Source organism: Colobus angolensis, unplaced genomic scaffold, assembly GCF_000951035.1.
Source record: "Colobus angolensis palliatus isolate OR3802 unplaced genomic scaffold, Cang.pa_1.0 Scaffold244, whole genome shotgun sequence".
NCBI classification, from domain to species: domain Eukaryota; kingdom Metazoa; phylum Chordata; class Mammalia; order Primates; family Cercopithecidae; genus Colobus; species Colobus angolensis.
The window spans coordinates 4,297,965-4,320,206 of NW_012115644.1; the positions used below are offsets into that span (position 1 = coordinate 4,297,965).

Genomic DNA, 22,242 nt, shown 5'->3' on the forward strand with positions numbered 1-22,242 from the left:
AGTGGGGACATGGATGAATAAATAGTTGATCCAGGGCCCAAAGGAAGGAATTTTTAATAAGTGGGCATTACAGAGTGTTTAATAGGATGTTTTTCAAAGTTGATGCTTTTGCAAAGGATAATAGAATACAGATGTTTACCTGAGATCTTAATCGTGTCTAGAAATGCACATTCCCAGTAGATGGCAGCATTGCTTCATTTACTTCAAAAAAGTTCAGCAGTTCACTCTAGTGACAGTTTCACTAGTGGGACAGCAGGGTGTTTGTGGGCGAGCGTCCTTTTCCCTCCATACAGCTTTTTCCCCATTGAAGAAAATAGGCAATGCCTGTATGTATGTTGTTACTGGGTCTTCCCTTGCACTAGTAGTGATTTTTTTTCTTTAAAGGAAAAAAGTTTTCTCTGCAGACTAGGTTATGTGTTCTGTTCAGAAACTACACACATTCTTCTTTATAGCCTGGTTTCAAGTGAGGAACTCTGCCTTCAAATTCTCCTTTCCTTTCACCTATACTCATTGCAATCTGGCCAAACATTTGTTTCCAAAACTCCCTTGGCTCTTAGGGCAGAGTTGCTTTGTATTGGTTTTAAAAGGTGGCTCCTCAGGATTTTAGCCTAACAGAAACTGATCTTTAATCAATATCCTGTAATGCCTTATAGAGGCAGTATGCAAATAATCCCCCGTAAATCCCAGAGCAAACAGACGAAAGGAGAAGTCCATGCTGCATTAACTTGTAACTCATAGATAGTGCTTTCAACTGACCCCGATGGATTTTCTATATGCTTCCAAAGAGCTGAGTCTAGAAATGCAGAGGTTGAGAGACAACTGAATATCGAGTGTCAAAACTAACAGCGTTTTTGGCCAGGCATCTCTGATGACCTCTGTTTGTGTGTTGTCACAGCTGTGTTGTTGGCTACATCGGGGAGCGATGTCAGTACCGAGACCTGAAGTGGTGGGAACTGCGTCACGCTGGCCACGGGCAGCAGCAGAAGGTCACCGTGGTGGCTGTCTGCGTGGTGGTGCTTGTCGTGCTGCTCCTCCTGAGCCTGTGGGGTGCCCACTACTACAGGTGACCCTGTCTTTCCTTTGGTACTGGAAACCTCTTTCTAAGACCTCCTAGGGGAATGCCTGCCTCCTTGAGATGAACATCTACATACTACATTTAAAACGTGAAGTGGGCGGGGTGCAGTGACTCATGCCTGCAATCCCAGCACGTTGGGAGGCTGAGGCGGGCAGATCACTTGAGGTCAGGAGTTTGAGACCAGCCTGGTCAACACGGTAAAACCCTGTCTCCACTAAAAAGGCAAAAAGTAACAGGCGTGGTTATGCACACTGGTAATCTCAGCTACTCGGGAGGCTGAGGTACGAGGATCACTTGAACTTGGGAGGCAGGGGTTGCAGTGAGCCGAGACTGTGCCACTGCACTCCATCCTGGGTGATAGAGTGAGACTCCATATCCAAAAAAAAAGTGAAATAACAGGACAATTTTTACTGTTAGCTCAGGATTTCATTGCTCTGAAACATCAGTGCTTTTACTTTTTCCTTGTTCCACTGCAGTCATTGTCCATACACTTGCATAGTATATGTGTTATTTATCAATCATAATATGGTTTTACGTTCCACTTTCTTCATTTAATATTATATGCTCCCCCTATAGCCTGCATAACTATAATTTTTGTGGTTGTCTTCCATTGAGTTGATTTCCCACAAAATATTAACTGTCATAAAAGAAAATTGGTAATTTCCCTAACTTGGAAGGAAATTTCTGTTCGTCAGATTTTGTGCTTTTAATAATTTCAAGTTAACAATTAAAAACTGTAGAACAATAACATTTATACATTTAATTCTTTAAAACTAACACTACATTAGGATGCAGATACAGGCATCACACTGCTCATTTTCTGTTTTCTTAGAAAGTAGGACAGCTTCCTCTATTATCATCAATATTGAAAAGCATTTTATGTACTGTTATGGTTTGTGCTGTACAAAATCAGTGAGTCACAAAACTTTAGGGCTGAAGGGGACTTTATGGAATTATCTAGTTCAATCTTATCATTTCGTGGCTGGAGGATCTAAGACCCACTTGACTAATAGGTCCCAATTCTCTGAGAATGTACAAAATATCTGCTGCCACCATCTGTAGATAAAAATTTAACCACATTTACAGGTACTACACAACTACTCAAGGGGCAACTGTCTTGTGTTCTGGAAAATTCAACATATCAGTCAAGATGTACTTATCAGAGATCCTGCTATAGCCTAGTGTAGTGGTTAAGAGCACAGGCTCTGGAATCAGATTATACAGGTTCAAATCCAAGTTAGTGTCTAAATAACACCAGACATGTGTCCTAACCTCTGTTTTCATTAATTCCCTTTGCTATAAAGTAGGAGCAAGAATAGTCCTTATCTTAAGGGTATTGTGAAATTAATTGGGTTAACCTAAGTAAAGGCTTTAGTGTAGGTCTGGCATATAGGAATTAATAAATGCTATCTGTTATTATTTTGATTTTCTATGAACTGTAACCTTCCCCCAAAAGAATCATATGCTCTAAGCCCTTTTCTACCACCTCTTGAGAGACAAGATTCTTAGGCACAAACTTGACATTTTAATTCAGTAGTCCATCGATAACATTGGACTTTTTAGCCTGGCGTGTAATCAATATCTTGGATATATGTAGAAAGAATATTGAATGATCAATGTTCATCCCATTGGACCATTGCCAAAAGACAGGGGAAAAAATGGAAACTAGAAACTTAAGTTCATGCATGCCATAATTATGAAGTATTTTTTCCTAGTTGTTGTGTTATGACACAGTATGTCTTATGTTCTATAGGCATTTTTCAGAGACCTGGACTGAAAGCTAACAGCAAATTGCTGCCTTTTTAAACTTGGAATTCAAAGACCAGTTCAACTGAAAGATGACTATAGACTTTACATGCCTATAAGAGTATCTTCACCCTCAGACTCTCATACACCTAAAATGAGAAGTGAAAGGACTATTCCTTCAAAAAGAAAGCTCATCAGAACGCTTTCTTTTTCTTTTCACTGAAATGCATCCAGAGTTGTACAATTCTTTCTGAGCGCAGCTGTAGTACCACCTACTCAGGAGGCTAAGTTGGGAAGATCACTTGAGCCAGGGAGGCAGTGATTACAGTGAGCTGTGATTGCACCACTGCACTCCAGCCTGGGTGACAGGGGGAGACTCTGTCTCAAAAACGAAACAAAACGAAAAAGTCTAATGTTTGTGAAACTAAATAAATTTTTCAAGTATTCTAATGTTATTAGTTTACAACATGTGATTTCTTGGAAGGACTCCCTTGTAAGAAAATCAACAGGAAGTATTTCATCACAAACTATAAGTTTGTTTTTTGTGGGTTTTTTAAACTTTTATTTTAGGTTCAGGGGTATATGCGAAGACTTGTTACACAGGTAAACTTGTGTCCCTGGGGTTTGTTGTACAGATTATTTCATCATCCAAGTATTAAGCCCAGTACCCAATGGTTATGTTTTCTGCTCCTGTTCCTCCTCCCACCCTCTACCCTCAGGTAGCCCCCAGTGTCTGTTGTTCCCTTCTTTGTGTTCCTGAGTTCCCATCGTTTAGCTCCCACTTATAAGTTAGAACATGTGATATTTGGTTTTCTGTTCCTGTGTTAGTTTGCTAAGGATAATAGCCTCCAGCTCCATCCATGTTCCCACAAAAGACATGATCTCATTCCTTTTTATGGTTGCATAGTATTCCACGGTGTATATGTGCCATATTTTCTTTATCCAATCTGTCATTGATGGGCATTTAGGTTGATTCCATGTCTTTGCTATTGTCAATAGTGCTGCAGCGAACTTTGACATGCTTGTGCCTTTGTGGTAGAATGATTTATATTCCTCTGGGTATATACGCAGTAATGGAATTGCTGGGTCAAATGGTAGTTCTGCAGTTAATTCTTTGAAGAATCACCATACCGCTTTCCATAATGGTTGAACTAATTTACACTCTCTCCAACAGTGTATAAGTGTTTCCTTTTCTCCCAAATTTCACCAGCATCTGTTTTTTTGTTTTGTTTTGTTTTTTTGACTTTTTATTAATAGCCATTCTGACTGGTACAAATTACAACATTGTACCTTTGCAACTTTGGAATTGTTTATATTAGCCACTTGCTTCCATTTTTTTCCTTGAAGTCTTTGATTAAAACACATAATAACCCATACCATCTCTTGGTGCTGTCTGTGATGCCAGATTCACAGCAGCCCCTCCTATCCTTATCACTCTTCCCGGGATGTCTAGGTAGGGCTTTTGACAGAGGGTTGTATTCCTAGAGGCAACTAAGCTGCTTATCTGCCTCAGGACAGTGGTGCTGTTGTGGCGTCTCACAGATGCACCACTCTAGAGGCTACTGCTTTGAGGATGGGGATCCATCTCCATGCTAAATCTCCCCACCCCCACCCCTAGTGAATGGCACCGTGCCCTGCATAGACTTAGTGCTGAATGTCAAACAAGACAGTACTCTAAGAAACTGGATTTGGAAGCAAGATACCTAGTGTATTTCCTGGCTTAGCAACTATAAGACTTTCTTATATTGGGTCATCCACTCCTTCTGTTTTTGCCTCTAATTTCCTTATGAGTGAGAGATTGCAGTGGACCAGTAAGAGCAGCCTAGACTTTGTGTCATTATGACCCACTTCTTACACCACCATTGGTAGCTGTGTGCCTTAGTTGAGTCACTGCCATTTCCAAGCCCCAATGGCTTCACTTGTAAATGGAGCTAACATAGTCTGCCTCACACAGTTGCTGAGATATTTTTTCCACAGATTGCCCCACTCCTCCCTGCAAAATTAGTAAGTTGTTTTTTCATTGCGATATCATCAGTACTAGGACAGTGCCTGGGGTATAGTTAGTACTCAATAGATACCTGTGAATTAATGAATGCAAGGCTATTCCCCCTAATGTGCTTGGGCATACATGCACGTGTGCGTGCGCACGCGCGCGCACACACACACACACCCTCTACCTCACAGAACCTTGGAAAGAGTGAAACACTCTCTGGATAGTATTTTCAGTTCTGCAGAAAAGAATGCCTTAAACATCTAACGTTATGTTCCTAGTTATCTTCATATTTCTTCTCTCCCACACAGGTATGGAAATTTTAGTAGCAGAAATAGTTAGTTGTCCCTGACCATCACTGAGTGGGCTGCGTATTTTGTTTTGTTGTGAGAGTGTCTCAAATTTTGGCTTTATCATAGGACTCAGAAGCTGCTAACGAAAAATCCAAAGAATCCTTCTGAGGAGTCAAGCAGAGACGCGAGGAGTCGCAGGCCTGCTGACAGTGAGGATGGGATGTCCTCTTGCCCTCAACTTTGGGTAATGTGACCAAAGCTGATGAAGCAAAGAATTGCCTTGATATTAACCCCTGTTCATTTTTTCTATTTTTTCACTGAGTTCAGAATGACTGGAATCAGTTATAGCTTCCAGCTGGTGTCAATGTTAGCCAAGACCACATCAGCTAGGGAGGTCCTGGGTGGGAGGGTCGGGGAACTGTGTAATTAACTAAAGGAATCAGATGAGTTATAATAAGGCCATAATTTAATGGCACAATAACTTTTTGGAATTTTTTTCTTTCATGTAGATTCTTTCTATAACTTAGATTTGTGTGTGTTATGTGAAGACTTTCCATATTTTTAGTTGACACATTCCAGATAGATGTCTTAAAAACCCAAGATTATGCTAATTTCCTTCCTTTCTTCCTTTCTTCTTTTCTTTCTTTCTCTCTCTCTCCTTTCTTTCTTTCTTTTCAGGATCTTGCTCTGTTGCCCAGGTCAGAGTACAGTGGTCCAACCACTGCTCACTGCAGCCTTGACCTCCTGGGCTCAAACGATCCTCCCAGCTCAGCCTTCCAAATAGCTGGGACTACTTGCACATACCGCCACGCCCAGCTAATTTTTGTATTTTTTGTAGAGACAGAGTTTCACCATGTTGCGCAGACTGATCTCAAACTCTTGGGTTCAAGCAATCCACCTGCCCGGGCCTCCCAAAATGCTGTAATTGCAGGCATGAGCCCTGCACTCAACTCTCATTTTCTTAATATTTCTTTTCTCATACACATTTGAACTCCCTAAATTTCAGTAGCAGAATAGCTGCCAGATTTAACAAATAAAAATACAGAATGCCTAGTTAAATTATACTTATATTGAAAGTTCAAGTTTAAATTCAAAGTTAAATTTAACTGGGTTCTGTATTTTATCTGACAATCCTAGATGTTTTCCAAAGAGCACAGAGGTTTGGGAAGTTCAAGATGCTTCATAAATCACCCACTTCAGTAACGGATCTTGGAACACTAGAGGGCAGTCTTGAAACAGGTTACACATTCTTGAATCAGTTAAGGGAATTTCTATTTCTAGAAACCTGTCAGAGTTAACGACTGATTCAGTGCGTGCTGTTAGCATTATTTGTGGTATGTATTGTGGAAGAGACTGGAATGTATGGCAGGTCCATGGAGGGTTGAATCCTTAGGGAAGAGCTATTAGAGAGAGGTTATGGAGGAGCAATGTTTGGGGGCCTTCTCACATGATTTCCCCTACTCCCCAGCTCCCATCTCACTGTGAATTCCCGGAAAGTAGCTTTCCTGTGACTGCGCTTTTGACTACCAATTGATCATCTTTTCGTACCTGTAATAGGCATCCAGTGTTTCCTTATTTTTTTGGTTGGACTCAAGTATAGGGGGAAAAAAATAGACGCTGGGCAAGGTTGTTTATGCCTGTAATCCCCATGCTTTGGGAGGCCAAGGCAGGAGGATTGTTTGAGGCCAGGAGCTTGGGATCAGCTTGGACAACATAGCAAGATCATATTCCTTTAAAAAGATTTACAAAAAACTTTGCTGGGTGTGGTGGTACACACTTGCAGTTCCAGCTAGTCCAGAGACTGAAGCAGGGGGATCACTTGAACCCAAGAGTTCAGGGTTGCAGTGAGCTGTGATAGCACCACTGTACTCCAGCCTGAGTGACAGAATGAGACTTTATCTCTAAAAAATGAGAAGGAATGTGAATTCTAGCCTTACTCTCCCACCAATTGGCTATCTAATCTTCAGCAAGTCCTTTAACCTATGCAGACCTCTGCTCCCCACTCAGTACAAGGAGTTTAGATTAGATGATCTCTAAGATTCCTTCAGTCTTTATCAGTTCCAGAAGTATGTGATTCTAGGACTTAGCTCTAGAATGTGCTTGGTTCTTTGAGGCCTCATGACTTTGTGAACTTCTAAATTACCCAGATTTCACTTGTCAGTCTACATGGTATTTCATTCAGGTTTTGAGTAGCAGGTTTAATTCATCTCATTAATTCATCATCATGGAAATGAAGGAAAAACACAATCTGTGTATGTCTATTAAAAAATCAAAAGCATTTGCTGCTGTCATGAGTAGCTTGTTGGCTCAGAGCTGTGTTAGGAGGCCTGGGGCTGCCGAGCTAAGTCCCCCACAGCTGTCGTAACTGTCGTTGACAGCAACTGCTGCTGTAGGTATCAGTGGGAGTGGGAGGGAGCTGAATGCTCAAACTAGGAGAAGCAGCAGCAGAAACAAATCTAGTTCCATTAGCTGCTTTTCCCACCTCAGCCCAGAATTCCAGGACCTATGTTCTTCTGGCAGAGAGGCATGAGGTTAGAAAATTTGCAGTGCAGAGGGTTGGGTTTTGACATGAGACAGAAGTAATGGGCATGTGTCTTTAAACAGTGGGTCCCGTGTATTTTGCAATGTGTTGCTGCAGGAGATCATTAATAAGGAGGAGATGAAGCATGATTTGTATTATAAAAATAAGAAAATGAAAATACATGTTCTCTGGATTCACCCTTCCCTTACCAACATTTCCCTGTCTTCTCCCTAATTGACCCCACTCATCATCCCTTTCTACACCTTTCTCAAAGGAAACTATGGGCAAAGAGATTCTTTTCTACTCCTTTTTCTGTTGTTTCTGAATTGTGTGCTCCTTTCTGTGGAGTGCCCTTTTCTGAACCAATGGAGCCTGATCAGCCAAAACCTTGCTGCAGTCCTTGCCCTGGTTACTGATTGACAAGGAGGATTCACCAAATGATGTCCTTTGTCCTGTTGTATGGGGTCACTTCTTTTCTTTCCTGTAGCATGGATCTGTTTTAATATCTAATCTATCTAGAGTGAATGCGAGCCAGTGAACTCTGGTCAGCCTGCATTGCAAGTGCCCAATAAATTTTTGATAACACAAGTAATGACAAAAGTAATCATTTTGCTGACTGAAGAGAAATGTTGTTGCCTGTTCCTCCCTATTAAAATTCCAGGTCCCTAGGCTGTTCAACCAGCTTGCACAATTGTCATTGCACTAGATTAGTACCTTTAATGGCCCCAAGTTACTCAGAACTTGGTAGCGTGTTTAAATGAGTTTTATTAATGTGTGTGTGCGTTTGTGTGTATGAAAAGTTGTAGCACATACATATATGAGATATTATTTCCCTAGCCTGTGGACAGTTCTTAGAATACTTATGAATTCTTGGATTGCTTATGGTAAATCAGTGACCTCCAGGAATCCATCACTTAAAAGCTGAGATTCCATAATTAGAATAGATTCTTCAGTTAACATATTGGTAGTGCCTAGTTGCTTTAAGAGAAAGTAACACAAGGCTCTTCACTGAATGTCGAATCTCTCTTTAGCTAGAAAGACAAACTTCACAGGGCCTTTCTTCTGACCTTCACTTTCCACAGGATGAACATTGTAAAGCCATGGACTTTGATTCAATGTATGATGAGATAATTTGTGAACTATAACAATGTCCTCTCTCCCTCCTTTTTGTTGTCTGCAGTTTGTGGTTACAAAGGAACACCAAGACCTCAGGAATGGGAGTCAACCAGTGGCTGGTGAGGATGGCCAGGCAGCAGATGTTGGTCAGTTTTTATCCCTGGCTCCTGATGAATGGTTATTTTTACTTAGATCCTGACTGTTTTTCAGTGAAAAGTCTCATTTAACCACACACACACAAACAAAATAACTAAACTGTATATGCTATGTGAGTAGCTGGGCTGTATTGAAATGCCGTGGACCTGATTTGCACTGGAGTTCTACCTTATATAAAGTTACCACGTTCACTCAAAACTCTAGTCACAAGGCAGCCCGTGTTCTTGCACTTTGAGCAAGAACACGATGGATGACTCCTTGATTTGAATTGAGTTTTGAGGTCATTCTTAGGGTCCAGGATCTATACTGGTAGCTGTAGGTATAGTCCCAGTTAAGTTGTAAATGGTTCCAAGAAAACATGTTCCATGTTCAACTCATCTAGCGGGAAGGGTTTCTGTAAATTTAAGTTGATCTGAGGATTGTCCTGGGGATTTCAGAGTATTCAGGTCTTATCAGGGGCATGACCTTAGCCAGACACCTGGCTGTGTGTGAAGTCCAGCCAAGCCACTTGTGGAGAGACCATAAAATCAACCCAGGTTCTCAGGAACTCAGTCTACTTCAGATAGAAATGAACTCACATACCCTTTGACATAATACTTTTTCCAAGAGTTGTATTATGATCAACCTTTTGGGTTTGGGTCTCAGACTGAGTTTTGTTTCACAGGAGAGGACATTGTTTCACAGGCCAAAGGCATTGTTGACCATGCCTTTGTGTCGTGAGCCTTTGGAAAGCTTTAGAGAAACTTTTAGCCAACAAAAACTGTTCCTCTGCTAATGAAAGGAGCTAATGAAATATCAACTCCAGTTATATTTTCTGTATTTTTCCTTCTTCAATGTGCTTATTATCATAACCTCCTCCTGAGATTTCTTTCTGGAAAGAACATAGGCTTCTCGTTTTGGAAAACTCACTCTAAATTCCCTTCTCATACCTATGTTGCCATGAAACACCCAATACTGAATTCAGTACAACTTTATTACCTAATTTGAAGAAGGCCTGGATATTAAGGTACACTTAAGAATTGAATATGAAAACTACAATAGATAACATAGTTTTTTAATATGGATCATTACTTTCCCCTGATAATGAAAAAATTCAGCATTTTCAAAAATTTGCTTCAGTGCTTATTGGTAGCACTATTGAAAAGTAATGGAATATCTTGTAGTTACTACTTTTCCTTGAGCAGCTAAAAGTGCATAATTCTTTCTTATAATGGTAATCCACAACAGAGGCACATATAATATAATTTTGCAAGCTAATAGCACAATGCTTTGACAGGAATTTGGTTAAGCTTAGAAAAGAACTAAGGACTCATTACAGTTAGCTGAGTACTCAGGAATCTATTAGAATGTCTCTTTTGCTGTTGTTGCTTTTTTTTCCCCCGCACTGTACTGCAAACAATTTGACCCATTCTCTGTGGGCCACTCATATAACTGTCTCCCAGCATGAGTGATTACATCCCCGATCATGTCCAGCTGTCTCATAAATGCCTGGGGTGAAAGTACGCATAGAGATTGGGGTCGGGGGGAGATCGAGTGAGGAATGAAATAAAAGATCAAGTTTGGCTCTGAGCCAATCTGTTCTCTGCTCCTGGAAAACTCATTACAACACAATACTAGTGTAGTTCCATAAAACCATCTTCACTGAGCTCAGCCGACATCAGTTGACACAGGTTAAGTGCAGAGTACATGCTAGGGGCAGCTGACTACGCTAGGGGAAAGGAAAAGAAATACATCTAAAATCTGAGCTCAGAACAGGCACAGTGGCTCACACCTGTAATCCGGGCACTTTGGGAGGCCAAGGTAGGCAGATCACTTAAGGTCAGGAGTTTGAGACCAGCCTGGCCAACATGGTGGAATGCCGTCTCTACCAAAAAGTACAAAAATTAATCTGGCATGGTAGTGCACACCTATAGTCCCAGCTACTCGGGAGGCTGAGGTAGGAAGATCACTTGAGCCTGGGAGATGGAGGTTGCAGTGAGCTGAGATCTCAGCACTGCACTCCAGTGAGACTCCATCTCAAAACAAAGATAGAGTGAGACTCCATCTCCAAAACAAAAAACAAAAAAACCTGAGCTCTATCTACTCTCAAGTCATTTGTGATCCAGATAGGGAGACAGAAGTACACAGTAAAAGCTAAAGAACAGGTAGTACAGTTATTTAAATCCTCTCAACCAACCAAGACTATTTTAATTTTTAAACAAAATTTTAAGATGCCAACCAAGACTATTTTATTTTTTTAAAAATTATTTTAAGTCAAGGTCTTACTCTGTCACCCTGTCTAAAGTACAGTGGCTTGGTCATGGCTCATTGCTGTCTTGGCCTCCCCAGGCTCAAGCAATCCTCCCACCTCGGCCTCCTAAGTAGCTGGAACCACAGGCGTGCACTACCATGCCCAGCTAGTTTTTTATTTTATGTAGCAATGGAGACTCCCTGTGTTACCCAGGCTGGTCTTGAACCCTTGGGTGCAAGCCATCCTCCCACCTCAGCCTCCCAAAGTGCTGGAGTTACAGACATGAGCCCCTGCACTGGCCTATTTTAATTTTTTAAAAATTGGGCCCAGGGTGGGGTGTGGTGACTCATAACTGTAATTCTAGCACTTTGTGAGACTGAGGTGGGCGAATCACTTGAGCCCAGGAGTTCAAAACCAGCCTGGCCAACATGGCAACCTCGTCTCTACAAAAAATACAAAAATTAGCCGGGTAGTCCTAGCTACTCAGGAGGCTGAGGTGGAAGGATCACCTGAGCCTAGGAGGAAGCGGCTGTGGTGAGCTGTGATTGTGCCACTGCACTCCTGCCTGGATGACAGAGTGAGATACTTATCAAAAAAAAAAAAAAAAAAAAAAGGAAGAAGAAGAAGAAGAAAAAAATGTGCCTAGAATAGTTTGAAAATGGGTTATCTTTGTATCTCATTTTCAGGCCAGTTCTTCAACCACTGCCATTTAGGGTTTCTCTTGCCTATCTATTGTGAATGATATGAATATTGAAATTTCTTTTGTCTTTTGTATAGGGTCAGTGCAACCAACTTCACGGAGGCAGGAGCCCCAGTTATGTGGAGTGGGCCCAGAGCAAGGCTGCTGGATTCCAGTATCCAGTGATAAGGGCTCCTGTCCCCAGGTAATGGAGCGAAGCTTTCATATGCCCTCCTATGGGACACAGCCCCTTGATGGGGGTGTCCAGAAGCCCCATTCTCTCCTATCAGTTAACCCATTATGGCAACAAAGGGCCCTGGACCCACCACACCAAATGGAGCTGACTCAGTGAAAACCGGAATTAAAAGGAAAGTCTAGAAGAATGAACTGTGTTGATGCACAGTATCTTTTCTTTCAAAAGTAGAGGAAAACTATAGGTTTTGGTTCCACAATCTCTACGACTAATCACCTACTCAACGCCTGGAGACAGATATGTAGTTGTGCTTTTGTTTGTTCTTTTAAGCAGTCTCACTGCAGTCTTATTTTCAAGTAAGAGTACTGGGAGAATCACTAGGTAACTTATTAGAAACCCAAATCAGGACAACAGTGCTTTGTAAATTGTGTTGTCTTCAGCAGTCAATACAAATAGATTTTTGTTTTTGTTGTTCCTGCAGCCCCAGAAGAAATTAGGGGTTAAAGCAGACAATCACACTGGTTTGGTCAGTTACAAAGTAATTTCTTTGATCTGGACATAACATTTATATCAATTTCATGAAATGATTGACTATTACAATACTGTTAAGATACAGTGTAGGCATTTAACTCCACATTGGCGTGGTCCATGCTGATAATTTTGCAAAATGAATTGTGATGAATCAATGAAAAATGTAATTTAGAAACTGATTTCTTCAGAATTAGATGGCTTTTTTTTTTTGAAAAATCTTTGAATGAAAACATTTTATTTTGAAGATATTTACACAGGAGGCTTCAGGGTTTCTCAGTCATTACTGTCCTTTACCCCTACAGAATTTTCCCTCTTGGTGTGATTGCACAGAATTTGTATGTATTTTCAGTTACAAGATTGTAAGTAAATTGCCCGATTTACTTTCATTATAGATGATGTATTTCTTCTAATTATTTAAATAAAATCACCAAAAAACATAAACATTTTATTGTATGCCTGGTTAATTAGTTAATTATAGTCTAAGGCAGTGCTAGAGTTGAACCAAAATGATTTGTCAAGTTTGCTGATGTTTCTGGGTTTTGTTTTTTGTTTTTTGTTTTTTTCAGAAAGAGAGGATAGGATCTCACTCTGTTATCCAGGCTGGAGTGTGCAATGGCACAATCATAGCTTAGTGCAACCTAAACTCCTGGGCTCAAGCAACCCTCCTGCCTCAGCCTCCCGAGTAACTAGGACCACAGGCAGAGGACACCGTGCCTGGCTAAATTTTTTATTTTTATTTTTTGTAGACTTGGGGATCACACAATGTTACCACGGCTGGTCTTGAACTCCTGGCCTCAAGCAAGGTCATGCTGGTAACTTTGCAAAATGAATTGTGATTGACTTTCAGCCTCCCAATGTATTAGATTACAGGCATGAGCCACGGTGCCCAGCCTTGTAACTCTTTAAAAAAATTTTTAAATCTACAACTCTACAGATTAAAATTCCACATGGTGTTCTAATTAAATATTTTTCTTGCAGCCAAGGTATTGTTACTACAGATAACACAACCTGATATGGTAACTTTGAATTTTGGGGGCTTTGAATCATTCAGTTTATGCATTAACTAGTCCCTTTGTTTATCTTTCATTTCTCAACTCTTTGGACTTTGGTGATACCAGACATCAGAATAAAAAGAAATTGAAGTACCTGTTTTCAAATGGATACTTTATAAGAATTTTGGTAAAGATTTGGTGATGGGGAGGATGACTTGAGGTTTGTGGATATTAGTTAATTATTCAGTATGATACCTCACCCAGGTAATTTAGATTTTTCTATATTCGGTTTTGCTTTCATTGACAATTAATATCCTGGAGGATCAGAAGATTTGTCAATTTCTGCTGAGTCACTGGCCTAGAAAAATAATAACCATAATTTCCCCCAAGGTTTTCTTTCCCTAAGTGTGAATATTTTTTCTTCCTCCAAAAGCTCACTTTTGGGTTTAGATTACACTTTTGTATTTTAGCACCTCTTTCTTTAGGGTTTCAATGATGACAAAAGAAATGACACGAGACCACAGCTACCCATAGCATACCATTATCTTTGTACCAGAAAAATCCTTGTTTCCTTTTTAATGACTCTGGCACCTTAGAAACTGGGACCCTGCTAAGTCCTTGACTAGGCTATCCACCAGCTCCCGGTCAGATTAAAGAAAAAACGCACTTTGTGTTTTTTAATCACCAAGCCACCCTGCAGAGATATCTTCTTCTTGCAGATTCACATCTTTACCAGTAATGTCCTTTTTTCTTTAAAAATTCAAGTTTTAAGAACAGCATTTTTGTGTAAAAACTTGATTTGTTTTTTTTCCAGACTGAATACTTTTCCTCTCTGACTCTCATGGTCTCATTGCACGGAATGCCTGGTTGAGCTTGTTTGACTAAATGGCACCTACTATGTATAAAATGAGCATTCTGGCCTCTTTTGTAGCATCTAATAAAGGCTTAATACACTGTATTCTTTTGAAACCATATGATTCCAGTCCAACTATTAGCCTTGATTTCCAATTGATGTTCTTTTCGTGAGAATAAATGATTATTGTGATTGTTGAAAATGTGATAGCAGCACTAAATTATAAATCCTTAAAAAACACACATACACATGCAACCAAAAGCAACAAAAGGCTGAAAGAAACAGAAAATATCTAGTCAATTTAAGTAGCTGTGACAGGTAAAATTTTTGGTTTGCTTTTACTTTTTATTTCCTCTTCATTCTTTAAGTCTTTAAATGAGAAACCCTTTTCCGCATTGGTTCATTCTGAAGTAGGAATTCCAAACTTTCCTATTTGGAACTTAACAGGGTTTCTGTAGCTAGAGGCCATATGCTAGTAACAAGGAAAACACCTGGCTTTACACGCCTGATGGCTTTGTACTCTGTGAACCAGGTAAGCTGTAACTGTTTCCCAGACTTTCATCTCTGCATATCATTGGGATACAGTTGGTTACTGTGGTTAGATGCAGCAAAAGACAGATGCACAGGTGCCAGCTCATCCTCACTTTTCCTGGTGATGGTTGCTGCCAGCCTGCGGATTGTCCCTACTGTCCCTTTCTTAGTGTTTTCTAAATCTCTTTTTCCTGACTGTTGGCTCTGATGCACACAGACTTTTTCACACTGTTGGTGATTCTGGGCCCACCACCAGACACAGACACAGCATCCTTCCATAGACTTCCCTGCCTGCTCCACTGGACACTCCCTCCCACTTGGGAAGCAGGGAGTGCTTGACTTCATGGGTTTCCCTGACAACTCCAACGTGTCCATGCATCCCATTGCATCAGAGTGCTAATCAGTGACTTTGCTCTAATCATCCAAATCCCCTTTCTGTACCTTATTTTCCCAGCTCCTCTTGCAATTATGTAAGGTTTAATTTCTAAATTTAATTATTTCTAAATTACTTTTATTACATAGTACTTAATGATTTGTTTCCTTGATTGAACTCTGATACAACAGGCAAATTCAACCAAATATTCAAGGTACACATGATTCTCACATTATACAAATTCTTCTGTATAATAGAAAAAAGAAAATACTCCTCACCTCATTTTATGGAGTATTATCCTTATTTCCATAGTAGATAAGTATAGCACAAGAAAGAAAGATTATAGGTCAAACTCAATTACAAATATAGATGCAAAAAGTCTAAACAAAATATTAACAAAATAGCCTTGGCAGCATATTGGAAAAATGACATCTCATGGCCAATTGGTAATTATATAATAAATGAAAGACTGGTTAAATATTTAAAATCATTAGCTGTCATTCAATATAGTACCAAAGCAAAAGAGAAAAAAACATATTTTGAGTAGGGGCAGAAATAATTTTCAATAAAAATCAACATGTATTCACAACAGAACTTCTTAGCAAAAATATAAAGAAAAGTTAAATTCCTTAACTTGATGAAATCTATCAAGTCAGCTACTCCCAGCAAGCATAATACTTAATGAAATATGAGAGTATTCCCTTTAAGATCAGGACTAAGATAGGATGCAACACTCATCATTTCTTTTCAGTGAGATACCTATTCTAGGTATCTTAGATGGTAATCTGACACAGTACGATAATATCCCAAAGCAGTAAGATTAGATTTTTAAAATATGTAGGGACTTAAAATTTTTTAATTACACTCTATTTGCAGATGATTTAGTTGTCCAGAGAAAATACAAAGTAATCTATAGTTAAATCACAAGTAGGAACACAAAATCAATATATCTCAGGAATGCTTACTAGAAAATGTAGTCAAAATGTATAAATTATAATAGTAATATGAATGTGAAGTAACTGTGAATAAATCTAACAGGTGTCCAAGCCCATTATGCAGAAAGTTAAAAGTGGACAGACATTGGCCGGGTGCAGTAGCTCACACCTGTAATACCAGCAATTTGGGAGCTTGAGGCAGGAGGATGACTTGAGCCCGGGAGTCTGAGACTAGCCTGGGTAATACAGTGAGCCCCTGTCTCTTGAAAAAAAAAAAAAAGGGTGGGGGGTGGGGAGACATTAAAGATTGAAAGATAGCTGAAAAGAAGATATACTAAATTCATTAATAGAAAGTCTTAACGTTATAAAGTCATTAATTCTCCCCAATCAATTCAATAATATTTTAATAAAAATCTCATGTTTTTTCCATTAAATCTGGCAAACTAATTCTAAAATTCATATGAGATGTTCATAGCTATGAACATCTAGATTTATCAGAAACCTACTGCTAAGAATAATTAAGAAAACTGGATAAAAATCCATTTGAAGGCATCAGATAAATACTAAGGCAATAAGGATTCTAGGGGCTAAGATCTTAAGAAAGAATGAGAAATGCAAAGAGATAAACCTGACACTCAGTGTGTCACTTTTCCTCTTTCAGCGTTTGCTAATTTGTAAATAGCAGGCTAAAAGAAGAATACAGAGAATAGCGGTAACATGAGAAGTTGAGCGGAGCTTTTGCCATTGTTATGAGGCTAGGAGACAAAAATTAGAATTTAGGACCTGCCAAAGAAGAATGGCCCTGATGACCAACCCAAGGCTTCACATAAGATCTTTGAAGACCTACATTGTAGGCCAAAGATCTAACTAGAAACAGTCCAGCCCTCATGAAGAAACCCAAATTCAAAATATTCATTCCCTAATAGAATTAAAGTTATTTGACCCCATCTTTGATGTTGCTACAAGCAAAAGTAAACTCTCTCTGAAGGAACATAATGCCATTCAGAATCTCTGATTATGTCTTCAAATTTTTATACACAACATCTCGCATTTAATAAGAAATTTCCAGACAAGCCAGGGGATAAGACAATTAGCCCAAAACCAAGATAAACCAAAAGACCAAATAAGCAGACCTACAGGAGATTCAATTATTGAAGTTTATCAAACATGGATTTTAAAATAACTTAGGTTTATATATTGAAAAATACACAGAGTGAGAAAAAGAATTTCAGCAAGAATTGGCATCTCCTGGGCGTGGGGGCTCACACCTGTAATCCCAGCACTTTGGGAAGCTGAGGTGGGCAGATCATGAGGTCAGGAGTTCGAGACCAGCCTGATCAACATGGTGAAATCCCATCTCTACTAAAAATACAAAAATAAGCCGGGCCTGGTGGTATGCGCCTGTAATCCCAGCTACTCAGGAGGCTGGGGCAGGAGAATCGCTTGAACCTGGGAGGTGGAAGTTGCAGTGAGCCAAGATCGTGCCACTGCACTCCAGCCTGAGTGACAGAGTGAGACTCCATCTCAGAAATAATAATAATAATAATAATAACTTGAAAATACAATAACTAAAAGCAAGAACTTATTAAATGGGTTTAACAGCAGATTCAACATAGCTGAAGAAAGAATTAATGAACTAGAAAATAGATGAGCCAGGCATGGTGGAACACACTGTAGTCCCAAGCTGCTCAGGAGGCTGAGGTTGGAGAATCGCTTGAGTCCAAAAGTTTAAGACCAACATGGGCAATATAGTGACATAGTGTGTGTGACTTCATCTTAAAAAAAAAAAAAAAAGAAAATAGATCAATAGAAAACATCCATACTGAAACATAAAGAGAAATAAAAAAGAATAGAAAGTACAGAAAAAGCATAAGAACATAAAAAAATTCTAACGTGTTTTTTAATTGTAGAAGGACAGAAGCAAGACTAGGGTAAAAGCAATATTTGAAGAGATCATATGTGAAAACATTATAATAATGAAAAATAGTAAGTTAAGAAACACTACAAAGCCAAACAATAAATACAAATCAAACCATAAATACAATTTTTTAAATTTTTAAAGCAGTCAGAAATAAGAAACTTTATTTTCAAATGAACAAGATGGTCAGATAATTTATCCATGGAATTTATGAATCCCAGCAGAAAATAAAATAATTGGCTGAGTGCAGTGGCTCGCACTTGTAATCCCAGCACTTTGGGAGGCCAAGATGGGGGGATCACTTGAGCCCAGGAGTTCGAGACTAGGCTAGGCAACATAGGGAGACCTTGCCTCAAATAAAATAAAATGAAATAATAAAATATAAAATAATAAATAAAATAGAACAATGTGTTGAAATAACTAGAATTCTACATTCAGCCAGCAAAAATAGTGTTCAAAGGCAAAAGCAAAATAAAGACTTTAGATAACAAAAACCTAAAGAATTGGACAACAAGACACCTGTACCAATATAAATATTGAAGAAAAATTTTCAGGCAAAAATAAAATGATCTCAGATGAACTCATGAAAATACAGCAAAAAATAAACAATGGAAAGGGTCAATATGTAGGTAAATGTAAATGAATATAGACTCAATGAAAAAAGAAAGTTACACATGAAGAAGAATTAAATAGAATGACTTGATCGATCAGACACCAGAAATTATTATAAAGCAATAGTAACTAAGAAGTATGGTACTCTTTCAGGTTAGACAAGTAGGTGAATGGAATAAAAAAGGGCTACACGGCCAGGCACAGTGGCTCACGCCTATAATCCACCACTTTGGGAGGCTGAGGTGGGTGGATCATGACGTCAAGAGATCAAGACCATCCTGCCAACATGGTGAAATCCTGTCTCTACTAAAAATGCAAAAATTAGCTGGCCATGGTGGTGCATGCCTGTAGTCCCAGCTACTTGGGAGGCTGAGGTAGGAGAATTGCTTGAACCTGGGAGGCAGAGGTTGCAGTGAGCTGAGATCACACCACTGCACTCCAGCCTGGTGATAGAACAAGACTCTGTCTCAAAAAACTAAATAAATAAAAAATAAAAAAAGAACTACACACAGAAACTTGAAAGATGATTGATTGGGCAATGCACATCAGCAGTATAAGAATGAACTATTAATAAATACAGCTGAGAAGACTGATTCTCCATTCATGAAATGAAACAGATCCCTATTGTAAGCATTGTATGTACGACCAGAGTACAATACAAACTTAAATTTGGAAGGTCAAACTATAAAGTTTCAGAAGAATTTATCGGAGTACATTTAATAACCTTGGGGTAAGGAGAAATTTCTTAATCAAGACCCCCCAAAAAAGGAAAATATCAAAAAATTGCCATTAAAATTAAGAATCTCTAGTCTTCATATAATAAAGAGGGTAAAAATACAAAATTCAAGCTTTGAAAATAAATTTTTGATAGATATAACTGACAAAGGAAGATATAAATCTAGAATATATAAACACTTCCTAGAGTCAATAAGAAAGAGACTAGCAATATAGTAGATAGATGTGTAGAAGTGGGAACACAAATGTGACCCCAACACCACATGAAAAGGTGATCAGTGACATTAGTAATAAGGGCAATGCAAAACGAAACCACAATGAGATATCACTTTGCTCCCAGACATTGGCAAAAATTATTAAGTTAGGTAAGTACCAGTTTCAGCAAGAATGTGGGCCTATCAATACTCTTACATACTTCTGGTGAGAGATACCTGCATATCTCAAGGCACATACAAAAGAGTTTATGATCGCAAAAACAAAAAAACTGGAAACCACATAAATGCCAACAGTAACATGAATTTTAAAATATGGTATAGTTTTGTCATGGGATACTGTATAGCCGTTAAAAAAATGAATTACAGCTATGCACATGAAAATGGATTAATCTGAAAAGCTGTTTAACCTGGATCAATCAGAAAGATAGAAAAGAAGCTCATTTTATGACCAAAGAATTCCTTTATATAAATTTTATAAGCAAGGAAAATTAAACAGTATATTGTTTGTGGATACACGCTTAAGTGGTAAAATTATAAAGAAAAGCAAGGGAATCACTGACAAAAAAAAAATCAGAAGTGTTAGTTGTTGGCCGGGCACAGCGACTCACACCTGTAATCCCAGCACTTCGGGAGGCCGAGAGAGAAGGGTCACTGGAGGCCTAGAGTTCAAGGCTGCAGTGAGCTATGATTAGCCCGAGATGACAGAGTGAGACCCCGTCTAAAACAAACAAGTAACAACAACAACAGAAACAAAAAAGTCAGGAAAAAAGAGTAGTTGTCTTTGGAGCTGGAAGAGGATGCCTTCAGTGATAGGTACTCCAGGGCTTCTGAGGTTCTGGTATGTTCTAGCTCTAAGTCTTCGTGATGGGCACATGAGTGTTTTATTATTATTACCTGTCAAGTGCCCAATACATTTTTTTTTTCACTTTTTGAAAAGAAATTATCCTTCAGTTTTCTATTAAGCACTTCATGGATTCCAAAGCAGAATTAATCACATTCTTTGCATTCATTCGGGCTGGGTTTGCTGAACTCTGGATCCCTGAAGCCATGGAGCATGCATGCTGGATTCCCATGTTTCAGAGCTGGAAATTTTCCTCCCCAGTGTGAAGAACCTCAAGAGAGGCAGAAGATGCTGTTTACTACATACCTTGAACACTTAGAGGGTTAAAGAAGGTAATGGAAGAGCTGAGGAAAGAACTGTGTAATGCACAAAAGACATCACAGAAAAAATAGAAACTGGCATTTGGAATCTCATAAGAAATTATTTGGTTGAGGATAAAAATGATGTTCATAATTATGATGAGAAGGAGCATTCAAATTCTGGTGCTTTGGTTTGCTCTAATCTTCCATCTCTTTTCTTCTATTAATTTATTCTGACCTTCTTGTTTGGGTTTTCCCCTGCCTTTCAGTTTTACACACTGCCTTTTAAATTCTTATGGAAGTTTTTCTGTGTTTGCTAAAGTAAATAGATCCATAAAGCAATACATATGTTTGTAGTGAGATGGAAATTACAGTGAAACTGTCTGTACTTCCTGCATTCATGAGATAATGAATAGGGGTAACTTTTTAAGGAATTAGAATAGAAAATCAAGATCACAAATGGTAGGAAGCAGAAGCTTTCACAATCTGGCTCCAGGGTTTTCTGCCTCTAACAACTCTTTAATCCTCCACTGTATTAGAACTCTCAGAACCAGCTTCGTTCCTTTCTTATTCTAAAATTACAGCTCTCTTTCTGTTTGTCTCAGGTTCCAAATGACTTTTTATCCCTGCACAATTGTTACCATCTTCTTGTTTAAAAATTGTCATCAAAACTTAGCAAGGTTCTCAGAAAACAAGGCAAATGGAAAAATCTGTGCTTCAGTGATTGCTCAGAGCCTTGAAGTGGGCACTCTGTCTGCTCATGATGAGAAGAGAGGAAAGACCTTCATAATCCTAGCTCTGCAACTGGAGAATCTTAGAAATACAGCATGCCCTAGAGGCCATAGAGTTCTGCTCAAAGTAAAATTCCCTTTTCTATGTCTCTGAAGAAGGTTCTTTGGCTTCAGCTTTTGACTTAGCACTGCAGTCACAGGGAGCTTGAGACTTCAACAGACAGCTGTTATGCTCTTGGAGTTGTAAGGAAATTCTTCCTTAGGGAGGTATTATAAGCCTCCCCTGAGCTAGCTTGGGTCTCTACAAGACCAATTCTTCAAATATGTAAAATGCTGTCCCCTCATTTTGACATGTCTCTCGAGAGTCTTCTCTTCTGAAAGTCAACATCTCTGCTTTCGTTGCCCATATAGTCTGTTTCTAGGCGTAGTTTTAGACTGTGCTGGTGCCTCTTGTTCGGAGGCCTGGCTGCAGTGTGACGCAGCACCCTTTTTAAAGTGAGATGCCCAAACTGAGTATCAGACTCCAGTGGTGGCCTAAATCCTGGGGGCACTAAGTGCTTTATTCCCCCCTTTATACTAAAGTTCCCAAATTTTGTTAGTTTTGATAGAAACTACGTGACACAGGAAGTGTGTATAGAAATAATCTTGGATCAGCATCAGAAATCCACTGGAGTAGC

General features: G+C 39.2%; 1 protein-coding gene across 3 annotated transcripts in view; it reads left to right on the top strand.

The window, feature by feature from the left end:
* Nucleotides 1-12,964, top strand: part of EGF (epidermal growth factor) — a 100,361-nt gene extending 87,397 nt beyond the window's left edge. For all 3 annotated transcript variants that reach the window (XM_011945761.1, XM_011945762.1, XM_011945763.1), the window contains 4 exons: nucleotides 896-1,063; nucleotides 5,231-5,348; nucleotides 8,806-8,887; nucleotides 11,905-12,964. In XM_011945761.1, the coding sequence (XP_011801151.1) occupies nucleotides 896-1,063; nucleotides 5,231-5,348; nucleotides 8,806-8,887; nucleotides 11,905-12,158 (622 nt within the window). In that variant the 3' untranslated portion in view covers nucleotides 12,159-12,964. The remainder of the gene's footprint in view (nucleotides 1-895; nucleotides 1,064-5,230; nucleotides 5,349-8,805; nucleotides 8,888-11,904) is intronic.
* The last annotated feature ends 9,278 nt before the right edge of the window (nucleotides 12,965-22,242 follow it).